At 43.8% G+C, this 26,400-nt stretch overlaps 1 protein-coding gene across 12 annotated transcripts in view; it reads left to right on the forward strand.

Annotated features, from left to right (window-relative positions):
• Positions 1-20,581, forward strand: part of MITF (melanocyte inducing transcription factor) — a 112,091-nt gene extending 91,510 nt beyond the window's left edge. For 7 of the 12 annotated variants that reach the window (XM_042799568.1, XM_042799569.1, XM_042799567.1 and 4 more), the window contains 6 exons: positions 1,183-1,278; positions 7,121-7,238; positions 10,435-10,509; positions 11,536-11,611; positions 13,699-13,846; positions 16,515-20,581. In XM_042799568.1, the coding sequence (XP_042655502.1) occupies positions 1,183-1,278; positions 7,121-7,238; positions 10,435-10,509; positions 11,536-11,611; positions 13,699-13,846; positions 16,515-16,916 (915 nt within the window). In that variant the 3' untranslated portion in view covers positions 16,917-20,581. The remainder of the gene's footprint in view (positions 1-1,182; positions 1,279-7,120; positions 7,239-10,434; positions 10,510-11,535; positions 11,612-13,698; positions 13,847-16,514) is intronic. The other 5 variants (XM_042799570.1, XM_042799572.1, XM_032985709.2 and 2 more) reach the window with 1 other exon arrangement.
• Positions 20,582-26,400: the final 5,819 nt, after the last annotated feature.

Genomic DNA, 26,400 nt, shown 5'->3' on the forward strand with positions numbered 1-26,400 from the left:
TTTATTAGCATTGATGTCAAAAATGTATTAAGACATCTGGAGAGTGCTAGTGCTTTTCTAGCACTGCAGTGCTATAGCAGAAGGATATAGCAGAAGTTTTCCCAAAACTGCATGTATGTGTTCTTGTCCTGATAGTTTCTAAGACATTTCTATGCAGATCACATTTGCATTTAAAAAAAATTATGAGAAGGCTTTAATCCATCTGTGGTAATTCATCCTCAGTAGTCATCCTTCTACTTACTTATTTTTTTAAAACTAAGGGGTTTTTATTTCTAGTAACAAGACTTCAGCTACGGGCTGTAACTGTTAGTTCTTTTCTTGCCCTCACTTCCAGTCACTGTAATTCGTTCTGATCACACTTTCTTCAGCTGATACAAATTCCATACGCTACTATTTCTACCATCAACCTTACATATTAATTTTGTAGATGACTGTCATTTAAGCTTCATTTTTATAGTGAGCAAAATGGAAGTAGTCAATCCTGCAGCAAGGTTTGGAGCACCTGTGTGGGTGCTTTGGAGGGTTCTGTTTCTCCTGACCATGCAGGAGCTTACGGAGGCACCTTCCAGCCCAGCCCCAGAAAGAAGATGGCTTGCAGCACCTAAAATCATCGTCGAGCTGCTCTTGCATGGTGCTTCCTGGGAGGGCGTGTGAGGGACGTGAATCCAACGGATTCTGTTGTCGAGGGTGGGCAGCCTGTCACCCAGCAGCAAGCCTTTGTTCCCTCTGCTTCCCCTGCAGGAGTCAGGAGCTTGGACTTTACTGTCCATACACAAATTTTGGCCCCAGAACAAGAGGGAGGAGGTGGAGGGTGGTCAGGCAGTGCTGTGGGGGGGAGAGGCGTTCACGTCGTTAGCGGAGCTCCTGTTATGGGGAGCTACCTCCTCGTCTGCTGTGGGAGGAACGGTGTGTCCGTGGGCAGCTCGGTCAGGGTAGCTGCTGGTGGGAGGAGTGGGTTAGACCATGAAGCCTCAGCTTTGTGGTGACCTGACTGTCCTGGCTGAAAAGTGGGGAGTCAGGGCTGAGGGCCTGGATTTGGAGTGTGGCAGAACTGCACAGGAGCCTCTGCGTGGGCCCGTGCTGCAGAGAGCCAGTGTGTGGCTGGAGTGCTTTGTCAGGCCTCTGTATCCTATTGCTTTTGATAACTGTTTCGTTTTCCTTTGTCCACCTTTTCTGCTGCAGATGGATGATGTGATTGATGATATAATTAGTCTGGAGTCCAGTTACAATGAAGAAATCCTTGGCTTGATGGACCCAGCCCTGCAAATGGCGAATACGGTACAATGGTCCTTTCCTTCTGGTTTCCCTGTTAAATCTAATTGTATTTCCTTGAGAGAATGCAAAACCATAGCGTTATTTTTTTTTCCAAGCAATTAAGTAGTTATTGTATTGTCCCACAGAGTGTAATTAGTTTTTCTTTGAAGAGCTTAAGGTATACAGTTGCAATGAAAAAGATGAATATAAAAATGCAAGCTGGAGTCAGGTTGAGGGAATACAAAGGGCAATTTTGCTTTTCTCATTTCAATATCAAGTTAGTCCATGAGAGGATTTTAACAGAGGAGTGAAGTGGGCCAACAGGAGTGAGCTTATACCCATCGATATTAAAAATCACCATGGACATTATACTTGGTTTCAGAAAACCTAGAAGGAACCTCCGGCACTCCAGGTTCCTGTATCTTGTCATGTTCAAATAAGAAATTGTACACCACGCTTAAGCATGTGTTAGCATCCCTGTCCAGAGACACTCAGTCTGTCTGTTAGCTCTAACATCACAGCTTTAGCTTAATCTGATATTAAATGGAGATAAGTCCCTAGCTAGATGACAGCAAAGATGTTGCAAAATTTAGGGAGAGAAAGAAAAATTTAAAAGCCTACCTTCAAAACAAACAAAGGGGAAGGAATTAAGAAGCTTAAAAACTGAATGGGGGAAAGGGATGTAGGAAGCCTGTGACAAGACAAGAACACCGAGGTGTGAAAGTCAGAGAGTGAGGGCAGGAGTAGGTTACCTCCAAATTGTTGTTTCTATTTTCTGGTTCACGTTGCTGTAAGCATTAATATAATTGTACTTCTGGCATAATCTTATTTTGATCTTTTGTGGAGGGTAGCTCCAGTGAATTTTTTGCTGTAGGCTTAAGTGCTGTTAGATCTGGCTGAGTAGATGTCTGCCAGGGCTGGCGTCTGTTTCTTTTTTATCTAGTGCCAAAATTTACAGCTTACCACAAAGCGTTGATTTGGTAGCACAGGTTTACATTTGCTGACAGTACTTGTCTGATGTCATATTAAGCTAGTCCTACGCTCCCACAGATTCCCACAGCCCTCCCGGAGACGTGGTGTGTGCTACAGGAAACAGCCCACCAGCATCCCTTGCTAAGTAGTGCCCTTTGAGTAAACAGAGAAATAACTGCAGAGTCCTATTGGAAGGGATGAGTTTTTCTTGAATCTAAGATGACTTGAAAACTGCATCTGTCCTGGAATTTGAGAGGAAAACTTAAAAACCTGTGAAAAAGATGTTTTTCAAGATAGTTGCTTGTTTTTTGTTTTGTTTTGTTTTAATTGAGGGACCAGGTGGTTCTGGGGTCCTTCCTCTGAAGTTCCATTGGATTGGGATCCATTAAATTAGAGGGGACTTGGGTTTCTTTGTGCTTTTCTTCCTCTCTTATTTCACAGGGGTACCAGCAGTAGCTCTTTGCTCCCAGGCGAGGACATAATAGTATTCTGCACTCCTGTGGTTCAAGGAGTCCATGTAGTCAATATTTAGGGTAGTCTGCAACCCTCCTGCTTACTGCATGACAACAAGCCTTGTAAAGACCACCTGGTCAACATTTGCTGTGAAATTTCAGGAATTGCCCACTGTATGTGGTGAAGTCTGTAAAATAAGGATATGAAATTGTAGAATTAAGACTTGTTTACTAATACACTTAAATTGCTGGAGGCAAAAGGCATATTTCAGTCTCTGAATTAATCTGGTACCAATTTTGAAGAGGTGGAAATTTGAGCCATGTTTCCCAGCAATTGATTTGAGTAAAATGAACCTGATGTAACAGACACTTTTCTTTTGGAACAGGATTTAGTTCTTAAAACACACAGCATTAGACTAATAAGGAATTAATGTCTGTAGACTGATGTAAGCAGAGGTGGAAGAAATCAAGAGAGGAAATGGTCTCTAAAGAGATGCAACCTATAAATAGCAGTGTTGAGACCATGACAAAGGCTGCTGTTGTTCCATAACCAACAAAGAACAAAACGAGCATTTTGTTACATTTGGTAACAGTACTTAATTGATAATCAAAGTCAGAGATTTCTGTGTAGAGCAAGCTGAGGGAAGTTTCCAAGTACCTCTTAATTGAAAAGGGCTCACTGCAATCAACTGCTTGTGGAAGTGTTTGTAAACTTTGGTATTGGGTCACAAGTTAATTGACTTTGCTTCTGTGCTGAAAGGTATCACAAAATGGTCAGTAGTTTTCTGCATAGATATGACCTAGTAATTGAATTGCTAGGAACTGTGTAAAATACTCTTGTATGACAAGTTGGAATTACAACTAATTCATCCAACTAATCAATTCTAGCAAGAGTCTGATATGGAAAGCCGTGTGAAAATGTGCAGCTCCACTTCTAAATGTGACTTTCCTGTGGAAGTTAAACTCTAGAAGTAGAGAGGAGTCTTATTTCAGGGCCTGTTGCTGGAGCGTGTGCTTGTAGGTAAGGGAACAACACAATGTGTTGTAAGCTGAAAGAGCTGGGGAACAGAATCCATTCCCGAGTGTACTGATACCTTAGAAACAGCCTTGTTGATCCCACAGCTGATGCCTCAGTGATTTTTATACAGAGCCTGAATGACCTGAATGTAGGTGCTTGTTTTGTTGGAGTAGTGGAGGAGAAAGGAAGGCCTCAGACTCCCCTGAATGTACACAATGATGAATCTTCAGTAATAATTACCATACTTGAAATTTCTGTTATAAAAGCAGTTATTAAAAAAAAAAAAAAAAAGGGAAAAAAAAAAAAAGGCAGATGCAAAGTGATAGGAAGGCTGAAATTTGTTTTGCTTGGTATGTTTGTGCACCGTGTGAAGCCAAGGCCTAAAAATATGAAATCTCACAAACGAAGGCATTTTAGATCATGCTACTTCAATGAGATAACAAGCTAAGCCTGACATAAGCCATTCTTCCTTTGTTTACTTTTTGGGAGAGTAAAAGTGGATGATCAGAATGATGCTGTATTTAAATTTCTTCTTAGCCAGAAGTAGCTAAGAAAGCCTTAAGGAAGGCATATTTAGGTTGGAAACATGCTAGAGTTTGGAGAAGACAGAGAAGGAACCTCCTTAGCACCAGAAAATTCCATGTCTTTCTCAGCGTTTTGAGACTCCATCTTCCCAATGAAATGGCTCTGGGAGTTTTGAATGTTTTTCCATCTCTTTCTACTTGGGGAAAGGGATGAAAGGCTTGACTAACAGATTAGAGCTGAAATGTTTGCAAGTAATGTTTAATTCTTTCCTGTTTCTTCTAATAGGAAGCATTTGAAATAAATGCCTAGGTGTCGCTGCATTATGCCTATTATAAGCCCCTTCTGAGTTGTTTTTGGCCCCATTTCAGCCTAGAGGCTGCTTTTGTGTGTTCACAGCACTACTGGCTTGTCCCTCTCAAACCAATGCCCTCTGCATCGGGGTCCTCTCGCCTTGCCGGTTCCCTGAATTCTGCACTAGTGATGACTGGTTTAACTTTACAGGTCAACTAATTTTACTCCTCTGGAACCTGGAATATAATTGTGAATAGAGGATGTGCCTCAGTTTTAACTTACCTTTAACTGCAGGTATTTTAGCCATGTGAGATGAGCTGAAGTGTTGCATGCACCTTATATTTTTTTCATTTGAAAGGAACTGTATAAGGTTAGTCCCAAAGATGTGACTTGCAGCCATTCTGGAGAAGAGGCCTCTCAGAGACTCATACTGAGTGTGGACCATACATGTAGTCACACACATAGTAAAAAGTGAAAACTGAAGCTTTGACTGTGCAGTTCAGCTTGATGGGAAAAATAGTCAAAAAAAGAAGCTGGTCAGTCTCTTTGCTTATGGATCATTGATTTAATCTGAGACTGTTGGCATCTACCCCTATTGTAAATTTCTGTGATAAGCATCCATGTGTACCTTCAAACCTGCAACGTTTAGCAGCTGTGCAAATATCTTCCCTTATTTAGCTAATGCTGCATCAGCAGTGCTTTGCTTTGGTTGTTGCACAGCTCTTGGTTGGGTTCCTCTGGTGCCTGCAGCTTCTGCAGGACATTCAGCGGCTGCTGCCTGCATTACTGTCTTCTTTTGTGGTGATTGCTTACATAGGTCCTGTTTATTTACATGGAAATCTGGCACACAGTGTTGACACCTTTGGAGGAAAAAAAAAAAAAAAAAAAGACAAACTTGTAACAATCAGGGTCCATCTTGCAGTAAGGAAAGCAGCTTGGTGACCTTAGCTGTTCTCCATGTTTCATTATAACCTAGCTGCTTTACCCAGGCTTTGAGATGCTAGTTTCTAGATTTCTGAGGGGGGGGAAAAAAAAAATCTTTTTATTCCCCCAAATTCCTAATTAGATTTCACATGTCTGGTTTTGAACTTCAAGTCCCTGGGCTACAAACAAGGTCTTTGTGCTCTCCCCATGCTTAGGAGCATGAATAGAAAAAGCACATCCAAGTCAGAAGGGTGTATGACGCTATTGCTGTGCCTGTGTCATGGACGCATTTGTGGGGCCAAAAGCTACAAGGGTCAGCCTTGTAGAGCAGTGAGAGTGAGTGGTCACCCTGACATTAATGTGGGTAGGTCACAATTGGGACCATAATCTGTGAGGAACAGCTGTGACCTTATCTTTATTATAGATGTGCCTTTTTAAAAATTTTATTTTATTTTCCTTTTTCTTTTTTTTTTTTTCTTTTTTTTTTTTTTATATTGGATTCAAGAACTAAGGGGAGGGCAAGGAATTCTAAAGCTGAATCTTGGTGAGAATTCATTTACATTTTTCTTCTGTCACTTAAAGACTGAGTCAGGGGACTTTGTTGCTGGCCACTGTCTGTTCAAGACAATTATCAGCATGGTTTATAGCTAGTAGTATTTTAATGGATACGTATCATCTTTGCTTCTTATGGTAGCTCCAAATGGCAGAGAAATTTTCTTAGGTCTCGGACTGACAAGGACCATCAGTAGGAGATTAATAGTCCAGGCTGTGGCTCACTCCATTGTATTCAACAGCATTATTTACATGGGTGTAAAGTTAATACTCTAATCTCTGCAGGATCAGTGCCTTGGAGGGATTGGTTTTCTTTGCAGCAACGATGATAAGAAGTATTTGCCACCTAGATAAGATATCAAAGTGGTTTATACCTGTCTTTTCAAAACCTAGTTTGAAAACAAAAGAGAGATGGGTAAAATAATCCACTTGAGATAAACGTAAGCTTTAAATAAGTTTCAATTTAAAGGGATATCTTTGATAAGTCTTGTTGGAATACTGTGCTATTTCTGTATAAATCTCCTGGCTTTAAACATGCCTAAATAAGAATAGCAGAATGAACAAGTAATTGAGGAAGCTGAATGTAAAAATAATCCTCCTCCTGCTGATGCATGTTCTTGTTATGTAAGGCGAAAAACAAGTTAAAGTAAACTTAAATGTTTTCTGTGTAGGTAGCTTTCAAATCACATGAAGAATGTGATTGATTAATACAGTGTTCTTCTTCAATCATGTGACAACTTGCTAAGTACTTTTACTCATGTACTCTTGGTAAAAGCAGGGCTTCCTCTGGAGGCTCTTTCAGACGTTTTGAGTAAGAGAAGTGATGGGGGTACAGATTGAATAATTTCACTGAAAAATAAGGAGCAACAATACAGCAATATTGTCAGCATGTTACTTCTTCTGCATAGTCTGTCTGCATATTCTTGAGGAGAGAGAGGACAGAATTTCCCCAATGTAGGTATTTTATTCCTCATGCCTGTGCGTATCTGTGACTTTTGCTGACCTTCCTGCACGCTCTGTTTGCACATAGAAAAGAGCACAGATTTCTTAGCAGATCCTAACTCTGTTCTTCTGTACAAAGCCTTTCATAAGGGCAAAGCAAATGATCTTTTTCCTTGTTTATCTTTTCCAGTTGCCTGTGTCTGGCAATTTGATTGACCTTTATGGCAACCAAAGCATGCCTCCTCCAGGACTAAACATCAGCAACTCATGTCCAGCTAATCTTCCTAATATAAAAAGGGAGCTCACAGGTAAATATGTTTAAAATACCACCTTGGAGCAACAGTATAATTGGTTTGAATTCAGGTGATATTGGACATAATTTCAGTAATGAGAAAGAAACTGTGGATGAATAGTTACTTTTTGCTTTGCAGACCATTTTTTAGCAGACATATTAGCCAGCAATGCGGTTGTGTTCACGTGTGGGCATGTGTGTGTTCACGGTGACAAGTGATGATCAAGTCCCTGGTTGTTATAATCAAAACTGCACCTTGAAAACATTGTGTCACAGGAAGCTTCTAGGCATCTCCTGCAGAGCTGTTTTCTAGTTTGGGCTTGTTGTTTGCTTCATCAACACTGAACATTAACAACTTCACATCTGGAGTCTCTGTGGGATTTGTGTCCAGGAATGCTACATGTTGAGGCTGTACTCTAGTAGGGGGAGGGTAGAAATGAACAAATAACCTGTTGTAGTATGAAACCTGGACACCTAGATCCTATCAAGTGTAAAATTCAGCATTCAAGAGAGAGAATACGCATCTCCTAAATTCAGATGAGATTGAGGCATCCTGCACATTTCTTGTCCTGTGGGTTCTTCCAGCAGCTCTCTGAATAAGCCGTGGGAGGCAGGGGGAGGGAAGGGAGACAATAAAAGCTTCTTTCCTCAGGTGCGTGTGTATAGAAGCTAAGTAGTCTGAAGGAAGAAATAAGAAATTTTGTATTCTCAGGCATGTTTTGTTTTTGCTGTTCTGCTTCACTTAAAAGGATATAGCCACACATAGGGTGCAGTATTCAAGGCAGGGTTGTCTGCAGGATGAACAAATAGAGATCCATTCTAGAACTGATGACAGAATCATCTTAATACCCAGAAATGGCTGTTCTTAAGCCCAAGAGGGAGTCATACTGTATGCAGTGTGGTACAGGCATAGTTTCTTTCTTGTCTGTCTGTCATCTTTCTGGGTCTCTGTTGTGAAAACTCACAGGCTGACGCAGTTGCAAAGCAGGTTCTGGGCAGGAATTAGTTTAAGTAGAGCAGTTTTAATAGCCCAGGAGTCAGCTTCTCGGGAGGAAATGCCACATCTCTGAGCTGGTGGATATTTGCATTTATATGACTGCACAAAATTTGAGTTCATCACCAAATGAAGACACACAAGCTGCACGATGATTTGTGGCTGCTAGAAAAAAGAAAAGCTTGTACAGCAATGGAACTATGGCAAGAGGAGGTGGGAAGGAGATGAGAACTGTTCAAAAGTCCTGCATTACAGACAGTTTAATTGCCCCGGCTATAGAAAGGTAGAGGTGGCTATAGACTGCAAAGTAAACATCCAACTTTCAGACGTCCAGGCTGGTGGATTTACTGCAAATGGTTGTGTAAGACTTCAGGCAGAGAAGGCAGAAAGAGAGGGGAAATCAGGGAGTGAAGCAGTCTTATGGAAGTCCTCAGTACACCAACACAGCCCTGAACTAAGCTAAATGTCTATGTGCTACATAAGCCTGTACACAGAAACAATTTAGGTGAGGCTATTTCTGTTCAAAGTATATGCTAGCAGATTGCATTTAATTTAGGAGAGGTTTAGGAGTTAAACTCAGATTTAACAGCAGTCACTTTGACATTGATCTGGCCCAGCCTTTGTGCAGAAAGCACTATTGATGGTGTTTTCTGACAGCCAGTGATTTTAAAATCAACATGTTACTGCAGGCAGAAGTCTTTTGATTCTCCATTTCCTGATTTAGCTGTTTGAGCGAGGCTGGAGAGAGCTTGCAATATTTAAATGTAGCATTTGTCAGAAACTTTTCTTCATCCGACTGTAAAAATATCAAAATGATAAAGAATCCCCCAAAAACTCAAATCTGTTGTCCCAGCATCTGATATCGATGATGGTTGTGAGTTCTCAGCTGTAGTTACTGAAGCATGTAATGGGACTCCTGCTCACCCAGGAGTGCAGTTTCTATCAGTTTTGGCCTTACAAATCTCCTATCTGTTTCATAAGGCCATGTCAGATGAAGCCCAAATTTCATTAAGACTTGCAATGATCTTTCAAACTTTTTTGGGGATTCTTTAGAAAAGGATGTGTCTTGTTATACTCTGTATAATATTGGGCAGCTCTGTATTCTAAGTGATGAAGTAGTAAGCTTTCATTACTCCGAGGGAAACCCTTCTTACCTGTTACTTTGAATTGAGTGGGACCTAATCCATATTCCTTAAAAATAAAATAATACAGGAAATAAACTTGTTGGAGTCAGTGAGGGATTTTGTTTTCATAATGGAACGTGTGGTAATAGATCGTACACTCATTCCTCCTCACTGGCTTACTGTGAAACTAAGTAATGATTGCTGGTTTTGAGACTTAAATGCAACAGGTCAAGGATTAATAACCTCACCTTTTTCAAAAAATAAAAGGGGTAGAGCAAGCATGAAATTACTTAAAACTGCTTGAGAAATGTAAGATCAAACAAGAGCCGAAAATAACAAATTTAGTTATGCTTTTGCCTGAACTATTGCATGCTGAAGTCCAATAACAAATGTATGGAGCAAGGTTAAGAGCAGTTCCGAGTTGAGGAGACAAGTGATGTGTGGCATGGTCGTCATTATTTTTCTTTTTGCTTTTCTTAAAGCAAGGACCATTGTTTTCTAACATTATTACTAATAAAGGTGTTGAACTTTTAATCTTTTTTTTTTTTTTTTTCCATATGATGAGAACAGTTAGTGTAGCTGGAGAATACAGTATTTTTAATAGCTCACTTAAATTATACCTTGAGTCTTGTGGTGATGTGCATGCACGTGCCGCAAAAGGACGTAGCCTTAATTCCTCTGACTCCTGCCTGCTTCACATCCTGCACAGGTAGCAATGCAGTAAGCATGCTGTTCCTCTGGTTCAGCTTCTGTGTGGTACGTGAGCGTAAACGTAGGAGAAGGTATGTTGGATTTCAGCAGTTTGTTGTCCTCAAATACCTTGCTGAATCAGGGCCTCCGTGGGAAACATTTTCGTCACGGAAGTCAGAATGGGAAGTGTGGGCAGAGGTGCTCCGCAGGTGCAGGGGTGAAGTTCGACACCAGCGTTGTCTGTAGACAGGCACAGCTTGTTGTACAGACCCTTCTCACTTGCTGGAATGGGTGTAATAATTGGTTTGACAAATACCGGATTGGGCTTCCTGTGCAAATGTTTCACAGACTGAAACGTTGTGTTTGAATTCCTTTAATTCTAATTACTTCATTCACATGCACAGCATGTATTTTTCCTACAGAGTCAGAAGCGAGAGCGTTGGCTAAGGAGAGGCAAAAGAAAGACAATCACAACTTGAGTAAGTTTTGGTTCTTTGCATTTTGCACCAATTCTAGTAATGATTTTAGGTGTAAAGTGTTTGAATGCTGGTGTTTTAAATCTGAATGAGACGCTGCATGTAGTATATAGCACCACTTCATTATGTTATGCCCATAGATTAAATATCTCAGATTCTTGTAAAATGTGTGCTTAAATCTACTATGGAATTTTAAACTCTGTTTTTATTTTTTTTTTTTAATAAGCCAAGCGATTGGGTGCTTGTTACTGGTGGAATTACTGGGAACAACATTTGATCCAGTTGCTTTTGACAAATCCACCATGTCTTTAGCTGAATCTTTCAAATTAATCTAAAGTCTTAGATGTGTGGTGAGTTTGTGACTTTAAACGTGTGCGTTCTCAGTGTGGAAATTTTATAAATACCATTTTTGAAGGGAAAGCATATTTCCAAGTTGGAAAAAAAACATTTTAAAATCATGAGCACCTTATGACCTAAAAGATCTTTAAGTTATGCTTTTATACTTTATCTTACTATAAAAAATGAACTGTTTTGTGCCTTGCCCTATTAAGAAGCCTTTTCCATAGCATGAAGAGCTAATGCAGGAGAATTTGTATTTGACTTTTGGATCCTCAAAATGTTACATACATCTGGAAGAGTACATTTAAAAAAGAGATTTTATGTTTTGTTTCTTTTCCTGCTTTGGGATTTACATGAGCATCTGAATTTTTGTCTCTGATTTCGACTGTGATGCTTTTTCTCAGGAAAACATTTGCTTCTCAGTTGAGTCCTATGCTAACACAGCCATCCTGTTTTTTAGAGTCTCAGTTTAACTCTGGCACTCCAGCAGTCCCACATTTTTACAGTACAGGCAGAAATTCTGTCTTAGGGTGTCCATGTGTAGGGGAGCAAAATAAATTACTGTGTCAGTGGATTTTAAGCTTCATGCAAACGTTTCAAAAGCACTTAAAGAAATCTTTGATGAAACACTTTATCAGTTGTAATTAAGTGTGAGTATTACTTGTAACATTTGTGCTGTTTTTCCTAAAGTTGAACGAAGAAGAAGATTTAATATTAATGATCGTATAAAAGAACTAGGCACTTTGATACCCAAGTCAAATGACCCGTAAGTATAATGTGACCTATGGGAGGGAGGTGTTAAAAGAAAAATAAAACTTAGGGGAAAAAAAGAATTTACAAAAAAAATAAAAATCCTGGGTTTTCTTGTCTGATCTTTGCAATCTATGACTGTAGAAATGCTTCAAGATTCCGTTATATTTTTTTGAAGATTATTTGGGGGTTTATTTTTCTCTTTTGGAACTTGCTTAAGTTTATATTAATTCGATGATTTTTGTCACAAAACAGACACCATACTGTTGTGCAGCAGCTCAGCATCTGGCAGGACCCTGTGCTTTGGCATGGCAGGGGTTGATGCTAGGAGTGACTGCCGTACCAGAGGTGGAGTTGTCAGGATGTGAAACCTTACTCTAGTTTTGCTGCTTGCTGGCTGCCTGGCTGCTTGCCTTGCTAAAGGATTCTTTTAACTTATGAGACATCATAGCTTGGCAAGACAGAACCAATCCCTCTTTCTGTGAAAATGGAGGGCAGTTTATCTGAGAAGCCATCATATACCCCTCCCCTCCAAGAAAAAAGAAGAAAAATAAAGAGCATAGCTGTGTGTCCACTGATAATTTGCTACTGTTTGTAGTAATTTTCCCATAGTTCTTTTAGGTAATTTTACTGCTACTAACTTGCCTTAATGCTTTCCCCATCCTGATTCAATAGCAAGGAGAGCCCCTTGCTCTGGAGCTTGAGAGGCTCACGTAAATCTGAATCAATGCCCCATGATGCTTCTGGGGAGACTTTCCATTATTTTAAAGTAGTTGCTCATGGAGCAGCTCATAGCTACTCTTCAGAGAGGCTCTTTAGCTTCCTCTGAGGCAAGCAAGACAATATTGCACAGTATCAACTTACGGGACAGGTGGATCTTTCATAGAATCATAAGGGACCTTAAAGATTGTCCAGTTCCAACCCCCCAGCCCCGGGCAGGACCCCTTCCCCCAGCCCAGGGGGCTCCCAGCCCCGTCCAACCTGGCCTTGAACCCTTCCAGGGAGGGGGCAGCCACAGCTGCTCTGGGCACCCTGGGCCAACGCCTCACCCCCCACACGGGGAAGAATTTCTTCTTTACATCTAATCTGAATCTCTGCTCTTTCAGTTTCAAAGCCATCACCCCTTGTCCTACCACTATACTCCCTGATCAAGAGAGTCCCCCCTCACCTCTCCTGCCCCCCCTTTAAGCCCTGGGAGGCCGCTCGAAGGGCTCCCCGGAGCCTTCTCCTCTCCAGGCTGAACCCCCCAACTCTCTCAGCCCGGCCTCCCCGGGGAGCTGCTCCAGCCCACTGATCTTTGTGGCCCTATCTTTGGTCTGATAGTCTGCAGTGAACTTTTTTTTAATTTAAATAAAGGTGATATGGAAGAGAAGATGATGCAGGCAGCCTCTCTCTTTAAAGTGAGTGTGGGAGGAATAATGTGGGAGAGGCAATATGGGAGCCACATAGGCCCCTGACTGAAGAACCATCGCCCCTAGGTTGCAATGTGGTGTTTGTATTTTATCCAGAGTTTTAAGTTGAAAGCACTTGAATATGCTGCTGCATTAGGCTCTTCTCTTCCTACTGTAACACAGCTGTGATACAGTGCTACCAGGACTATTGTTTGCTGCTTCTTGAGAGCTAAAGGGCCTCAGGTCTTTCTCTCTCAGAAGCACCACGTCATATATGGGCCTTTTAATTCCCCAGCTGACATCAGGTATCACCCAGATAGCAAGCCCTGTGATGTTTGAGAAGAGTCTTGTGGGGTTTTGTTGTTGTTGTTGTCTTGCAGCCTTGCCATAAGGCAACGAAAGGAGACCCTGGTCTTCAGTCGCCCTGCACAGTGCTGGTCCCAAACTGTGCAGAAGGCAGGGAGTTGGCCTCGGGGAGCCCAGGGGGCTGCAGGGCAGCTCTGGGGCTGTGTGCCCCTTGGCCGGGCTGGGGCTGCCCTCCGGCCCCCTCTAGGGCATTTCAAATGCTTTCTGTATTCATAAGCCTGTAGTAAATGTTAGCTGGGTGTTACGTATATATGAGGTGTAATCATAGATGCTGATGTGAAGGTAATGACTATAAAATAAAGCTTCCCTGCAAGCCTTAACTTTTCCTTTTGTTTCAATTTCAAAGGGATATGCGCTGGAATAAGGGAACTATTCTAAAAGCATCAGTGGACTACATCCGTAAGCTGCAGAGAGAGCAGCAACGCACAAAGGAGCTTGAGAACAGACAGAAGAAGTTGGAACATGCCAACAGGCACCTGCTGCTCCGAATACAGGTTTGCTGAAAAATAAGCTGCAAATGCTCTTGATGTTGCAGTGTGTGACTGCAAATAATGGTAACTGAAGTGTGTTTGTAGGGACGTGGGTTAGAAGGATCAACTGTCTTAATTAATGATGAACAATGCTGAGCTAATTTTTCCAGAAAAAAAAAAGCAGGCTACATTAATTAAAAAAAAGGTCAAATAAAATCCCAGTAGTCTAGTAAAGCACTTATGGCCGGTGTATTTTTGTTCTACCGTGGCCAACATAAGTTGCAAACTATACTATGAAAAAGATTTATATGGTATTACTTTTTCTGGGTGCCAGGCCTAAGGAGTTGGGACTTCATATATCATTTATTTGCCAATAGTGATGAAATTCAGTTCAGCTGTTTGGCAGTGTGCTCATTTTAGTTGTTGTCTTTGGGGACTTCTTTTGACCTGTAGCTTTAGTGCTTGTTTTCTTTTCTTCTGAAGCAGCTTTGGACGAATGGTAATAGATGAAATATTCTTGTTTTGCTTGTGGGTTTTCTAAAGTATGTGAGGGGACTGATCTAGGCCTTATCTGTCAGAGAACTCTTCAGGTTAGTCTCTCCTACATATGATCCCTTATGTCTTCTCTCAATCAACCTCTCTGTGATGCTCTGCAGGAATCTGTCATCTGCTTTCTGGTGGAGGGTAAACACTGCTGAGAGGACAAAATGGGCAGGGAGGGGTGTATTGGTGACAGACATTGCAGCACTGTATCTTGAGTTCCCTGTGAGTAACTTGGGGACTGGCAACTGTATTTAATGTTGAGACTGCTCTGGCTTCTCTGAGAGCAGTTGCAGAGAAGCACATGTAACATGAGGGCTCCGAGAGTTGTTGCAGCAAGACAGGCAAGACCTGTGGATGTTGAGCTGCTTTTTTTTTTTTTTTTTTTTTTGTCTGAGGACCTACAGTTGTTTGTCTTCCTTGTTCATTGAAGTCTCTAGGACTGTAAAACAGTTCTCCTTTTCAACACTGAAGAGCAGTAGGTGTCATGAGTATGTTTTCTTCATGGGTTGTTGCCTTGTTAGATTCACTCAGGTTCCCAATAGCCTCTATTACACTGAGATTTAGGAGTAAGGACTCTGTTTCTCTAATTCCTTTGCCTTCACCACAAGATAGATAGGAAACCTTAGCCTTGCAGCCTACACAGCTTTTGTTGTCAACTCCGTTCTCCAGGTGGGCAAAGATAGCTGGATGTCCACCCCTCTCCATAAAAGGGTAATTAAAGCAGTATATCTAGAATTGGGTGTAAGAACACCTAACACAGAGAGGGTGCGGACTGCAGAGTGCCAGCCTGGCTGCACGGCTAATCCACAAAGTGGATAATGAAGCTAGAAATACCTGAGAGTCAAGTGTGGAAGTAAACAGCTTTAAAATAGAATGGGTTGGGTTGAGCTTCGGCTCAGTTTTTGTACTTTGTTGAGCGATCTGTTTGCTAGAGTGAGACAGTAAAGATGTGCAACCCTTCTGCACAGCAACATTGAGCAGTGGTATTTTGAAGCTAAGTCAGATCACTTTTTAACCACCTTTCATCTTCTTTTGCATATCCATCTGCTCTGGCACCTGCAGTCAAAATAACATAAAATCCAGACCTTTGAATCATGGGCAATACCTCTGGCAATAAATAACCTGAAGTCTGTATTTTTCCCTTTTGGCGTTGATTCTGATTAAGCACAGAATAAGGAACTCAGGATTTTGGCATGTTAGCTGATGGAAGAGGTGCTTCCCTGTTCCACCTTCTCTGCTGATCTTGCAGCATGCCAATTACAAGCTTGTTGTCCTAGCTTGAAAATGGAAAAAGGTCTGTTAATCAACCTCAGTGACAGGGATATCCAGAAACAGTACAGTCACAACAGTGATTGTGATTGCCTAATACAGGGCATAAGTAGAAGCCAAACACGTCTCTTACTACAGCGTTTGAGAAGGGGCATTTCAGTGAATTCTTCTATTACCTGTCTTCAGTCAAGTGCATCTATATAATTAAATGCGAATTTGGAATTTAAACTTTTCATGAAGATTCGAAGAATCCTGGCTCTGTGTGAAGTCTAAGGCCCACCTGTGACTTGCCTATAATTTTTCAGTGCAGGAATATCGTTGCTCAGTTTTGCCTGACCTCTTTACTTCCACCTCTACCAGACTTGCAGAATGAGAAGTGTCCTTTCCAGTGTCTCAGCAGGAAATGACAAGCATCATAGAGACGTGCTGTGCCTTCACATATGACTTTTAAATAAGTACTAAGCATACACTTCTGCCATTTTTTTTTCTTTTTTTTTTTTTTTTCCCCCAACTTTTAAATGCTTTCCTCACCTGAACTGATGCCAGATTCGCCTACCATGGCACTGGTTTGAGGAGTGGCTCAAGGGGAAATGTGTCTTCTACAGGGTGATGGGTTTTGGCCCTGGTGTAAGTTCTGAGGAGGAGTGTCAAGGACCTGTGTGGGGTCACGTCCACCCACCTCTTGAAGAGACTGATGTTCAGGTGGAAATCTGCGGGGCAGAAACGTGCAAGGTGCAAGCACTTGTCGCTGCTGGAAAGGGAGGAAACTGTTTGTTTCCAACAGAAGGAGTTGCGGTACACAAGAGCGTAAGATGACGGGTTTTGCTTTCAGTTTTGTTTTGTTTTTTTTTTTTAATTTGTCCCTTATCCTCCTTCACAGGAACTCGAGATGCAAGCTCGGGCACACGGACTGTCCCTTGTTCCATCTACAGGCCTTTGCTCCCCTGATATGGTCAACAGGGTCATCAAACAAGAGCCTGTGCTGGACAACTGCACCCAAGACATGATGCCGCACCACACAGACCTGTCCTGCACTACCACCCTCGATCTCACCGACGGCACCATCACCTTCAGTGACAACCTCGGCAGCGTGACTGAACCGACTGGCACTTACAGTGTTCCTGCAAAAATGGGATCCAAACTGGAAGATATCTTGATGGACGATACCCTCTCCCCCGTCGGGGTAACTGACCCACTACTTTCCTCTGTGTCTCCCGGAGCGTCGAAGACGAGTAGCAGGCGGAGCAGCGTGAGCATGGAGGACACCGATCATGCTTGTTAGCATACACTTGGCCCACCTCTCATAAACTGCTTTGTTTCTTGATCAGTAGATTAAATAATTTACCTTTTGTAGAATTTTTTTGATTTTTTTTTTTTTTTTCCCTTGTGCTTCATCAGTAGCCCAGTGTGTGTGCGTGTGTGTATATATTATATATATAGGAATTTTTTTAGAATTTTTGTGAAGAAACTTGTATATTCTATTTTAAAACTACCATTGCCTCCAAAATATTGTACAGCATATGTACAGGATCTGTGAACTGGATTCGCCAAGAACTTTGAACTGGTCAAATCTACTCAAAGCAATAGAATTACAAATGAAGAGTATGTTTCTACTGGGGGGGGAGGGGGGTATCATAGAATTGTAAATGCAACCTACTTACTTGGAAACAAAATGTAAAGTTAAAGAATGTAAAGAAACCAAAAAAAAAAAAAATGTCCAATTTGTAATTGTATTAATTTAATAGTGCTGCCTTAAAGATACAGTGTCCCTCAGAGTTGGTCTTTACATGACAAGTGTTTAGGGAAAAATGCCCACCCTATTCCACTCAGAATACAAACAAACAAAAAAAAAAAGGTGTTAAGACATCCTGATTGTGTTGATTGCGATATAAAATGCCGTTGCTGAAAATTGCAGGGAGATGCGAGTCTGTTTCTCAGAGTGCTGTTTAGTTTTACTCTGAGCTGATTTGGGTTTTCCTTTTGATCATGGTTCGAGTTTTTCTCTTAGATTTTTATTTTGTTTTGTAACACGCGTTGATGGCTTACCAACAGTAAACCAAGCAGGAACACTGTAAGTTGGTATACACTCTTTGGACAAAAAAAATTGATACATTTTATCAGCTGGGCACATTATGTTGTACATATCTAATTGGCTTTATTTTTTTTTTTTTAAATTGCATTGTACAGTTTATTTTGATTTGCATGGATTCCTTAGTTATCCTCAACTTTTTGTTTTAAATATATTTGTATTTCATTTGTAAGATTTTTGCCTCTTAATATTGCAACAATTTTTTGACATTTTTAAAACTCATTGGAGGTTTTCTGCGTACATTGTAAACACTTGAAAGGAAGCTTTTATGCAGGGTTCTGTGTTTTAAGAGAGATTTTGAGAATATTTTGTATATTACAGTCTCACTTTGAAAATGTTTTTAAACACATTTAAGGTAGAATACAAATTTAGATTAGGTAATAAAACAACTCTGTAGAGAAACTGAACTTACATATTTATTTTTAGTGATACAGAAAAAAAAGTAGTAATATGCTTGAAAACATACCTATGTAGTTAATATACCCGTTATAGTAATTTGTGTTTTATTTCAGCACTGGGGCTGACATATAAAAAAAACAAACAAACAAAAAAAAGAGTAAATTACTGTATCTGCAAATAACTGTTACTTGATAACAATGTTATTAATTTTTAACATGCAACAATGTTGTAAAAGTAGTTCGGTGCATTATCTACTCAAGTGTAGTCCTATGCAATACTGGTAGTTATACTTGTATTATATCAAGCCTAGGTGTTTTACAGAGGTGACCTGTGGTGTTACGAGCTAGACGGAGTGAATGAGTTTCTCACTAGCAGCCTACAGCTGACTCGCGGGCGGCAGGCAAGCGTATCTCGTTCAGAATGAAGTGCCTTAAACTCTAGTTGTAGTCTTCCTCGACTAGCACTGACTGAAGTGTGGCATGGGAGAGAGAGAGCCTTAGCGCCGTGGTTTATAGGACGCTGCAGTGTAGCGTGGTGCCTACGTAGAGAAAACAAGAGCTTCCCGTTCTCCTTTGTGCTACACTGGAAATTACATAGGATAAGTGAAGCGGTTAGTGACTTGAGTGCCAGTTTGGCAGGCTTTATAAGGAAACCTTGGTCGCAGCAGTGAGTGTCCAGAAACCAAATGTGAATTGGGTCGCGATGGCCAGCCGGGGGTGACGTCGGGAGTTCCCGGAGCCTGTGGGGCGGCTCGCTGGGCTTCCCCCCCCCCCCCCCCAAAAAAAAATAACGTTTCCGCAGGGAGCTCTGGAAGCAGCCCCTGCCCAGCCCCACTCCTGCTGGTGCTGATGGCCGGGGGGGGCTCGGCGGGACGCCGGGGGCTGCGCCGCTGTCGCCGGCTGAGCCCGGCCCTCTCCGTTTCTGCTTGAGCAGCGAGCTGTGCGTTAGTGTTGGTGCAACCACCTTTTTTTTTTTTAATTATTTTATTTTTTGCAGGAGGAGCTGGAGTTAGATTATAATGATGCCTCTCCCCCCCACCCCCAGACAGCTTTTTGGGAATGTGTCTTTCCTAGAGCAGCGAAGCTCCGGCCCAGGGCAGGACCCAGGATGCGCTGCAGACGCCGTGGTTCTCGCGCAGGGAAACGCTCCCCGTTCCCTGCAAGGCAGCTGCGCCGTCGTTAGCTCCGAGCTGAGTGTGTGGGTGCAGGCTTCTGGTGCTGCCGTTTGGTAACGGTGACAAGTAAAGAAAATCGGGGCTGCGAAATGCTTGTAGCTGTAACACAAGGCCGCGTTACCTTCCCCCAGTAAAATGGGACAGCCCTGCAGCATTGTACAACAAAATCGGGGGGTGCGCGCTTGAGTGTGGTAACTGAGAACCACTGAATATATTGAATAAGGCTTTAGGTTTGATGCCCATGCTGGGCATTCAGAAATTGAAGTCTAGACTGTGGTATATAAATATTTTTTTAAAGCTTACGTAAAACCACTGGTACTCGTTGACAGCCATGACTTCTGATTTTTGGCTACATGCTACACAGAGATGAATTAGGATTGAAGGAAAACTGTTACATCAAGAGCTGGATTTCTTGATAAAAGTCACTGTGGCCCCAGCAGCTGTGTTGTGTGCTCTCCGTACATCGTGTTGCTCTGGGGTAACATAGGACTCGGCTGTGCCCTGCTCACTCTTTGCCCCATGTTTCCTTAGGCTACAGCCCCCCTCTGAGTTTGCCCACCCTTTGAATGGACGCGTGCTGACACTGCAGTGGGGACACCTCTAGGAGACACGGACCTCCGGGCGGGTGCTAACTGGAGATGTCTTTGCCTGTTTGAGCACCCTGGAACGTGTGGCCGGGACCTTTTACAGGGGATCAATGGCAGATGACAGAGACAGCAATTACAGGCAGGGTTTGGCATGAACTAGGTGGAGTGAGATGGACAGAAGTTGTTGCCCAGTCTGATGAGGGTGTCTTGGGTGACACCGGGCTGGTGGTGGCTTCCCTGAGCGGGCAGGCGGGATGCCTACCAGTTCTCACTTTGCCAAAGCCATGCAGCAAGCAGGAATGTGCAGAGTACCGTGAAGTTCTTCCTTACTGCTTTTGGCCTACAAAGCAATATTTAACTCTTACAACCTGTAAAAGCAAAAAGAAGGTACATAAGGAAAGCACAAAGCACAAAATAATGCACTTACATTTATGTTGTTTGACATAAAATGCACTGGGGGGGAAGCGGATGTTGATAAAAGTATAAATACCTATATTTCTTGAAAAAGTGACATTAATTACTGCCTCTTGCTATGATGCTTGGTACTGTAATGTTGATATTCATCTGCTGTTGACTGCAGCAATAATTTGTGTATGGTCCATAGCACTGTAAATTATGGATCAATATTAATGTATCCAATGAAATAATTTGAACTGTTGTTCTTGATAGATGGATTAAAGCATTTGGTTTTTCACATACGTCTGTGTAAGCCACTCGTTTTCCATGTAAGTGAATCTTGTTTTTTCTGTGCATTTGAAGTCCCAGCAGTGCTCCTGTGTTTGTGACTTTGCAATGGATGTCTTCGTGTTCCTGACCTGCTGTCAGTCAGTAACTCTGGTTGTACCAGAGCTGTCTGGTTGTGTTTTGTCTTTTGGTTGAACGGAGGGGAACAGAGCTCCGGATCAGGCCCCACTTGGGCTTTGCAAATACACGCCAAAGTGGACAGACCCAAAGCTTATGGTCCAGCATAAGAAACTAAACAGGTGGACGTGGAAAAATGCCGTTGCCTCTCTCCCCTCCTGTGGGCTCTTGCCTTTTGCCTCCCTCCCTCCCTCTTTTCTGGAAGGGGTGTCTGCCGAAACCACGCCCGGCTGCATCACCCTTCGCCTCCCACCAGCCGCCCTGGGCCAGGCGTGGGCTCAGTGAGGCCTCGGGGTACCTACACCCCTTCGCCAAGCTGTCCCTCCTGCAAGCCACCTACCCCCCGCCGTCCTGTGCAGGAGCACCTCCTCACCTCCTCCGGCTGGCCTGCGCACGGAGAGATCCCCGTCCTCTCTCTGCTCACCCCCTGGGTCACTCCGCTCGCCCAACACGCAAACAGCTGCTCCTGGGTTGTGCCCGGAGCTGCAGCTCGTGCCGGTCAGGAATCAGTTGGGTTTTTCTTTTGTCTTCCCATCTTCATGATTTCTCCCTGTCTCTCTGTTGCTTTCATCCCTTCCGGTCATGTTCTGCAACTGTGCTCACAGCCTGGAGTCCTCGCCATCTCTGTGGACGTTGCTGCAGCAGCTGTGGTGACTAAATGTCTATTATCTCATGGGTCTTAAGCCCTGAAAACAAACAACAGAAGTTTGGAATTTGTCCTGTCTTAAAAATCTCATACGTTTTAGGAGTAGAAAAGACTTCATTTGGTTACAATTAAAAATTACTTGCTGCCCTGCATCGTTCCATTTAAAAACCAACCAAACAAAAAATGCTGGGTGAAGCTACCTGGCTCTGCTAGGACTACTGTAGAAAAGCCCTGCTCTCTTTTTGTGGAAGATATTTGTGTTAAAGATTGTGTTTCCAGCTATTTCCGCAGAAATTCAGTAGAGTATTAGAATGTGGTGGTGTAGTACTGCAATATGAAATCTATTTATCAGCAGCCTAGGATATAATTTCGAGTTTGAGTTTTTAGATGTATTTTGGCTTTCCTTTTGGTGGTCAGTTGTGCTAGCACTGCATTTAGGGAGTGATTTTCCTGCTTGTCAGTGGGAGCAGCTCCAGGTTTCGGCTGGGTTGCAGAGCTCAGGAGGAGCAGGGAGAAAACCCGTTGTGGGGATAATGGTTGTAAGCAGTTGCTCAGTGTGTGTCAGGACAGAGGTGGTAGCAGGTCTGGTGAGAAGCCTTTCAGTTCCTTTGGACGAGCCTGAAAAACTCTGTGCGGGGTAAGGAAGTGGATGTTAAAAATAAAGCCACCAACCCCTGGTGGAGTCTGGTTTGCTGGAAAAGCCCCGTGGCCGGGCTGCGGGAAGCTGCGTGGTGCAGCAGCGTGGCAGGACCTGCCACCGGGTCACCACATCGTGCTTCCCGCCCAAGGAGACACAGCTGGGAGCTCGGCAGCTCCCGGTGCCGGGCCAGGAGATGGTGATTGAGCTGCCTCTGCAGCGTCAGCAGCTGCTGCTCCTTTTGCTGTCACGTCTGGGGGAAGTCCCGGCACTGAATGGTTGTCATAACCTCTCTTTCTCCAGCTCCTTTGAAGTACACGTGCTTAAAATTGCAGGAGAATGGCTTGAAAAGGTGTCCCTGACTTATTAAGATCAGTAAGGCTTAATAGGATGCTGGCTCACAGGTTAAATGCACGTGCACTGAGCACTGCTGCTGCCTTAGCCTGTGATCTGAAGTGCATCCTTACTTGAAACTGTCCCATTTTAACTAAATTTTTGAGAGTGCCTCTCTTAACAGGCATGTGTTGAGGCTCATGTCTCCACCGAGGCCTGAATCTGCAGTTTCTCCCTTTTTATGACTTTCTCACCTAGGTCGCAAAGGAGTGAGTTGGCTTCTGTCAAACTCCAGCGGTGCTGAACGCCGGGTGGATGCTGTCGTTTGCGATTCCTCGGAGAGAAGGCAGCTCCCAGCCCCTCCTGCTGCCACTTTTACCCCATCCCTGCATTTCCCGGGGCTGGGATCACTGGGGCTGAGGCACCGTCGTGCTCTACGATCAAAGAGGGAAATGATTTCTGCAACAGACCTCTTCATTAACGCTGTCCAAGAGCTGTGCGAGGTAATGAGAAGGCTGCTACGGTCAGTAGGACGAGCCAGGGCATATAACACATCTAAATATTGATTACCACGGGGCTGATACACATGGTTGCGTATTGTGGATACTGTCTCAAAGGAGCTGTGGGAGGAATCCTTAACACCTGATGGGCAGGGGAGGCCGGGGGAGCTGCACTGGGTGTCTGGGGCAGCTTTGGGAGCTGGGCACAGCCCATCAGCAGCGGCCTCGCTGTAGCTGGTGGCAGGTAGGGCAGCTGCAATTTTTTGGGAGGGAGGACAAGCGCCTGGCTCCCTGCGGGAGCCGGGTGCTGGCAGGGAGGCACCGGGCCCCCGGGATGCGCTCGGGGCTCTGAGCAGGGTTTGGGAGATGGGGCACGCGGCTCTGGGGGCTCTTGTCTCCCTCAAATGCTTCGCCTGCTCTTTCGCCCTTCAGCAGGGCCTCGGTGCTCCCGCCGGCTTCCCTCCTTTCCGCCTTCCATAGCAGCAAGAGTCAGATGTTAATGGAAAAAAAAAAAAAAAAGCAGGGAACAGCACACTCTTGTGGGGCCACATCCTTTCCACCGGGCTGTGAGGCTTTAAGGAGGGCAAGGCTTCCCCGGGTGGGCGCAGACCCCGCCGCGGTGAAGGTTTCGGCTGCACCCCGGCGCTGGCGGAGGCGACATCCCCCCAGGGCGCGTCAGCTCCACCCCGGCGCAGGCCTGCGGACTCGCCTCGCTCCAAGGTGAGCTTGGATTTAATGCCGTCGCCTGCAAGTCGTTTTCTCGGAACGCAGCGTGTAATTTGTGCCGGCCGTAGCGGCTCCAGACGGACACGCGCAGAACGGCTGAGCACGCCCGGCGTCGTACGAGGAGGAGGGCAGCTGCTGTTACACCCAGCGCTGCTTGGTTAGCCACTTTAAACACATTTACTCAAAATCTCTTAGTGTCTTCGAGACCTCTGGCCTGATTCTCATTTTACATTGGGTACGTTGAGTGTTACTGTTGACTGGACATGAATGATAACTGCATAAATACTCCTTTATTAAAAAATATCAGAGCTTATAATCTTTTTTTTTTTTTTTTTTTTCCTGTCACAAAGCAGTTTCTAGAGCAGGTTGTTGCAATAGAAATTACTTCAAAACATGTAAATAATAAAATAATTTCTTGTTCTCTGACCACTAAAGTAATTTTATTAAAAGAAATCTATGAAGAATTTGCACTTCAGAGAACACAGCTGGGTCCCGTATGACTTTCCACTTTCTCTTTGGAGTAATATGTCACTGAAGCTAATAAGAAAATAAGCAGAGATTTTAGGTCTAATGATAATAGTTCCATTTGAAAAAGCAGGAATTGAATCAAAGCTGAATAAATGGAAAAGAATTAAATTCATGCTAGACATTAAAAAAAAAATGCACTGCAAACAATGAGGTGTATTTTAAAAAGTCGCTGCTTTATTAATAATACTTTCCACCTCCTTCCCTTGATCTTTCGATGACAAGCCTGGCAGAGGCACTCTTTATCAGACACTGAAGCAATTTAGTTGCTGTCATATGCCTTTCTTGATATACACGTATTAGTCACACAGCCGTTTTATGTTCTTTAGCATATTTTAGTATATAATTAAAAATGTGGCTGTCTGCTACTAAGCAACCAAGCATGTCAGGGGTTGATTGTATTCTGTCACCCACAGCAGAAGGGAGGGTAAAAAATAATAATCATGTGTTCACTTTTCAGTCTTAATTGTGCTCCAGCTCCTTTGATATGTTGTTACACACACACACACCGGCTCCTGAAGACGGAGGCAAAGCCAACGAGTGGGAACAGCTGGCAGGTGACCTGCAGCCACGTCACTGTCCCCTCACATCAGTCCTAAATGTTGGGCTTTTAACGTGTACGTGTGGTTTTGTGACTCTGGGTTCAGTCTGGCTGGATCCTGCTAAGCTGCTGCTTGGCTTTCCATGGGACTGGAGTGCTAAATGCCTTTGGGCTCCTGAGAGTCTGTCCCCGGACATTTAAAATAAGCAACTCAAGTTGACGTTTGTCTTGTGCCTCCTCCATGGAGGTAGATGGGAGCAGGACTGCGGCGCTGGAGGAAGCTGCTGGGCAGCCAATAATCCTGCGCTTCATTCACTTCTAGATTATTGGATGTGGGAAATGGCTCCTGGAGAGGAGGTAAAACCACTCGTGAGTGTACCCAGGTGATCCCTGCGAGCTCTGGGAGAGGAGCACCAGAGCTGTGGGTCTCCGGTCCCAGAGAGGTGGCCAGCACCAGGTGGGGCAGGGACAACCCCCACCTCCCCTCCCGGCGGCTCTCAGCACGTTGCCCCTCAGCACGGCTGTCCTCGGGGCTCTCTTACGCTCTGAAAAAGTTCAGGTCCTCATCCGCTCTTGTGTTGCACCGTCCCTTTCTGTTCTAGCGAAGGGCTGACGGTGGCTTCCCCTGCGGGCGGGAGCGATGCTTTCCCCTCTCGGTGGCTGCTGTCAGGGACCGGCTGAATGAACCTATGTCTGACGGTCTGGAAAAAGGACAAAATTTCACTGATATTCTCAGCCACGGGCTTATCTAACTCGGTGTGCTAGGGGATTATTTCTGTGGGAAGACGTGGCTCTGAGGATGTGCTTTTATGCTGTTTGCTGCGAGGGCCCGGCAACAAGTCTGTTTGGCAAGGTGATGCCATCTGTGTGAAACCCCATCCTGAAGCTAAAGAAGTGTGTGGCTCTGGAGAAGGGCCAAGGAAGTCTTTTGTGTGCTTTTAGGCACAGTTTCTCCAGGCTCAAGAAGAAAAAAAATATTTATTAGATCAGCTCTATTCTTCACCCCTCCAGTGTCTTTCTGTCTCTCAAGCACTTGCAAATGTACACAGGCACACACTGTGTGCACCAATGGAATCGTTATTTTTAAAGTTTTCCAGATTTAATAGCTTTTATTACTTCAGCAAAACAGAGGCCAGCACCTCAGCACAAACTAGTATGACATAAGGAAAAAAAAAAAAAAAAAAAACGCAGTAGAGAATTCATAGGCTGTTTGTTGATTGTGTTTCCTTTGATTCAACCTCCAGGGAGAAAGATGACATTGCCTTTACATTTTTCACAGTCAGCATCTGATATATAAGCCGCTCTGAGTTTGCCACGATCCTGAGATGTGATGCTGAGGCTGCTTGAAGATGATCTACTCGCTTGTCCCCTGATTTCTCTTGGTTTTCCCCCAGCTGACCTTATCTACCTGGGATGGGGGCAGAGCCCTGGCCAGCCTGGGACGGGGAGGCCCGTGGCAGACGCTCCGTGGGGTCCCTGCGGTACGGCCTGGAGCTCAACTTCGCTTATAGGCAGCGCTGGTACAAATTGTACTGTATTTGTCACACCGGAGGCTTGTGGGGGTTACACGGTAAAACCACTGCTATACATTTTGGCAGCAAGGTGAGTCTTGCCAGCATGTGCTCTGTAGCTAAGAGTCCCAGGACACAGGACTGCCCTGCTGTCGAGATACAGCTCCCGTCGGGCTTCGCAGCAGCAATATCTGCTGATCTGCAGCTACGTGACGGTGCCTCACACTGGGAGCAAAG

The sequence above is a fragment of the Tyto alba genome, unplaced genomic scaffold (assembly GCF_018691265.1).
Source record: "Tyto alba isolate M040663 unplaced genomic scaffold, T.alba_DEE_v4.0 Super-Scaffold_3, whole genome shotgun sequence".
Lineage (NCBI taxonomy): Eukaryota > Metazoa > Chordata > Aves > Strigiformes > Tytonidae > Tyto > Tyto alba.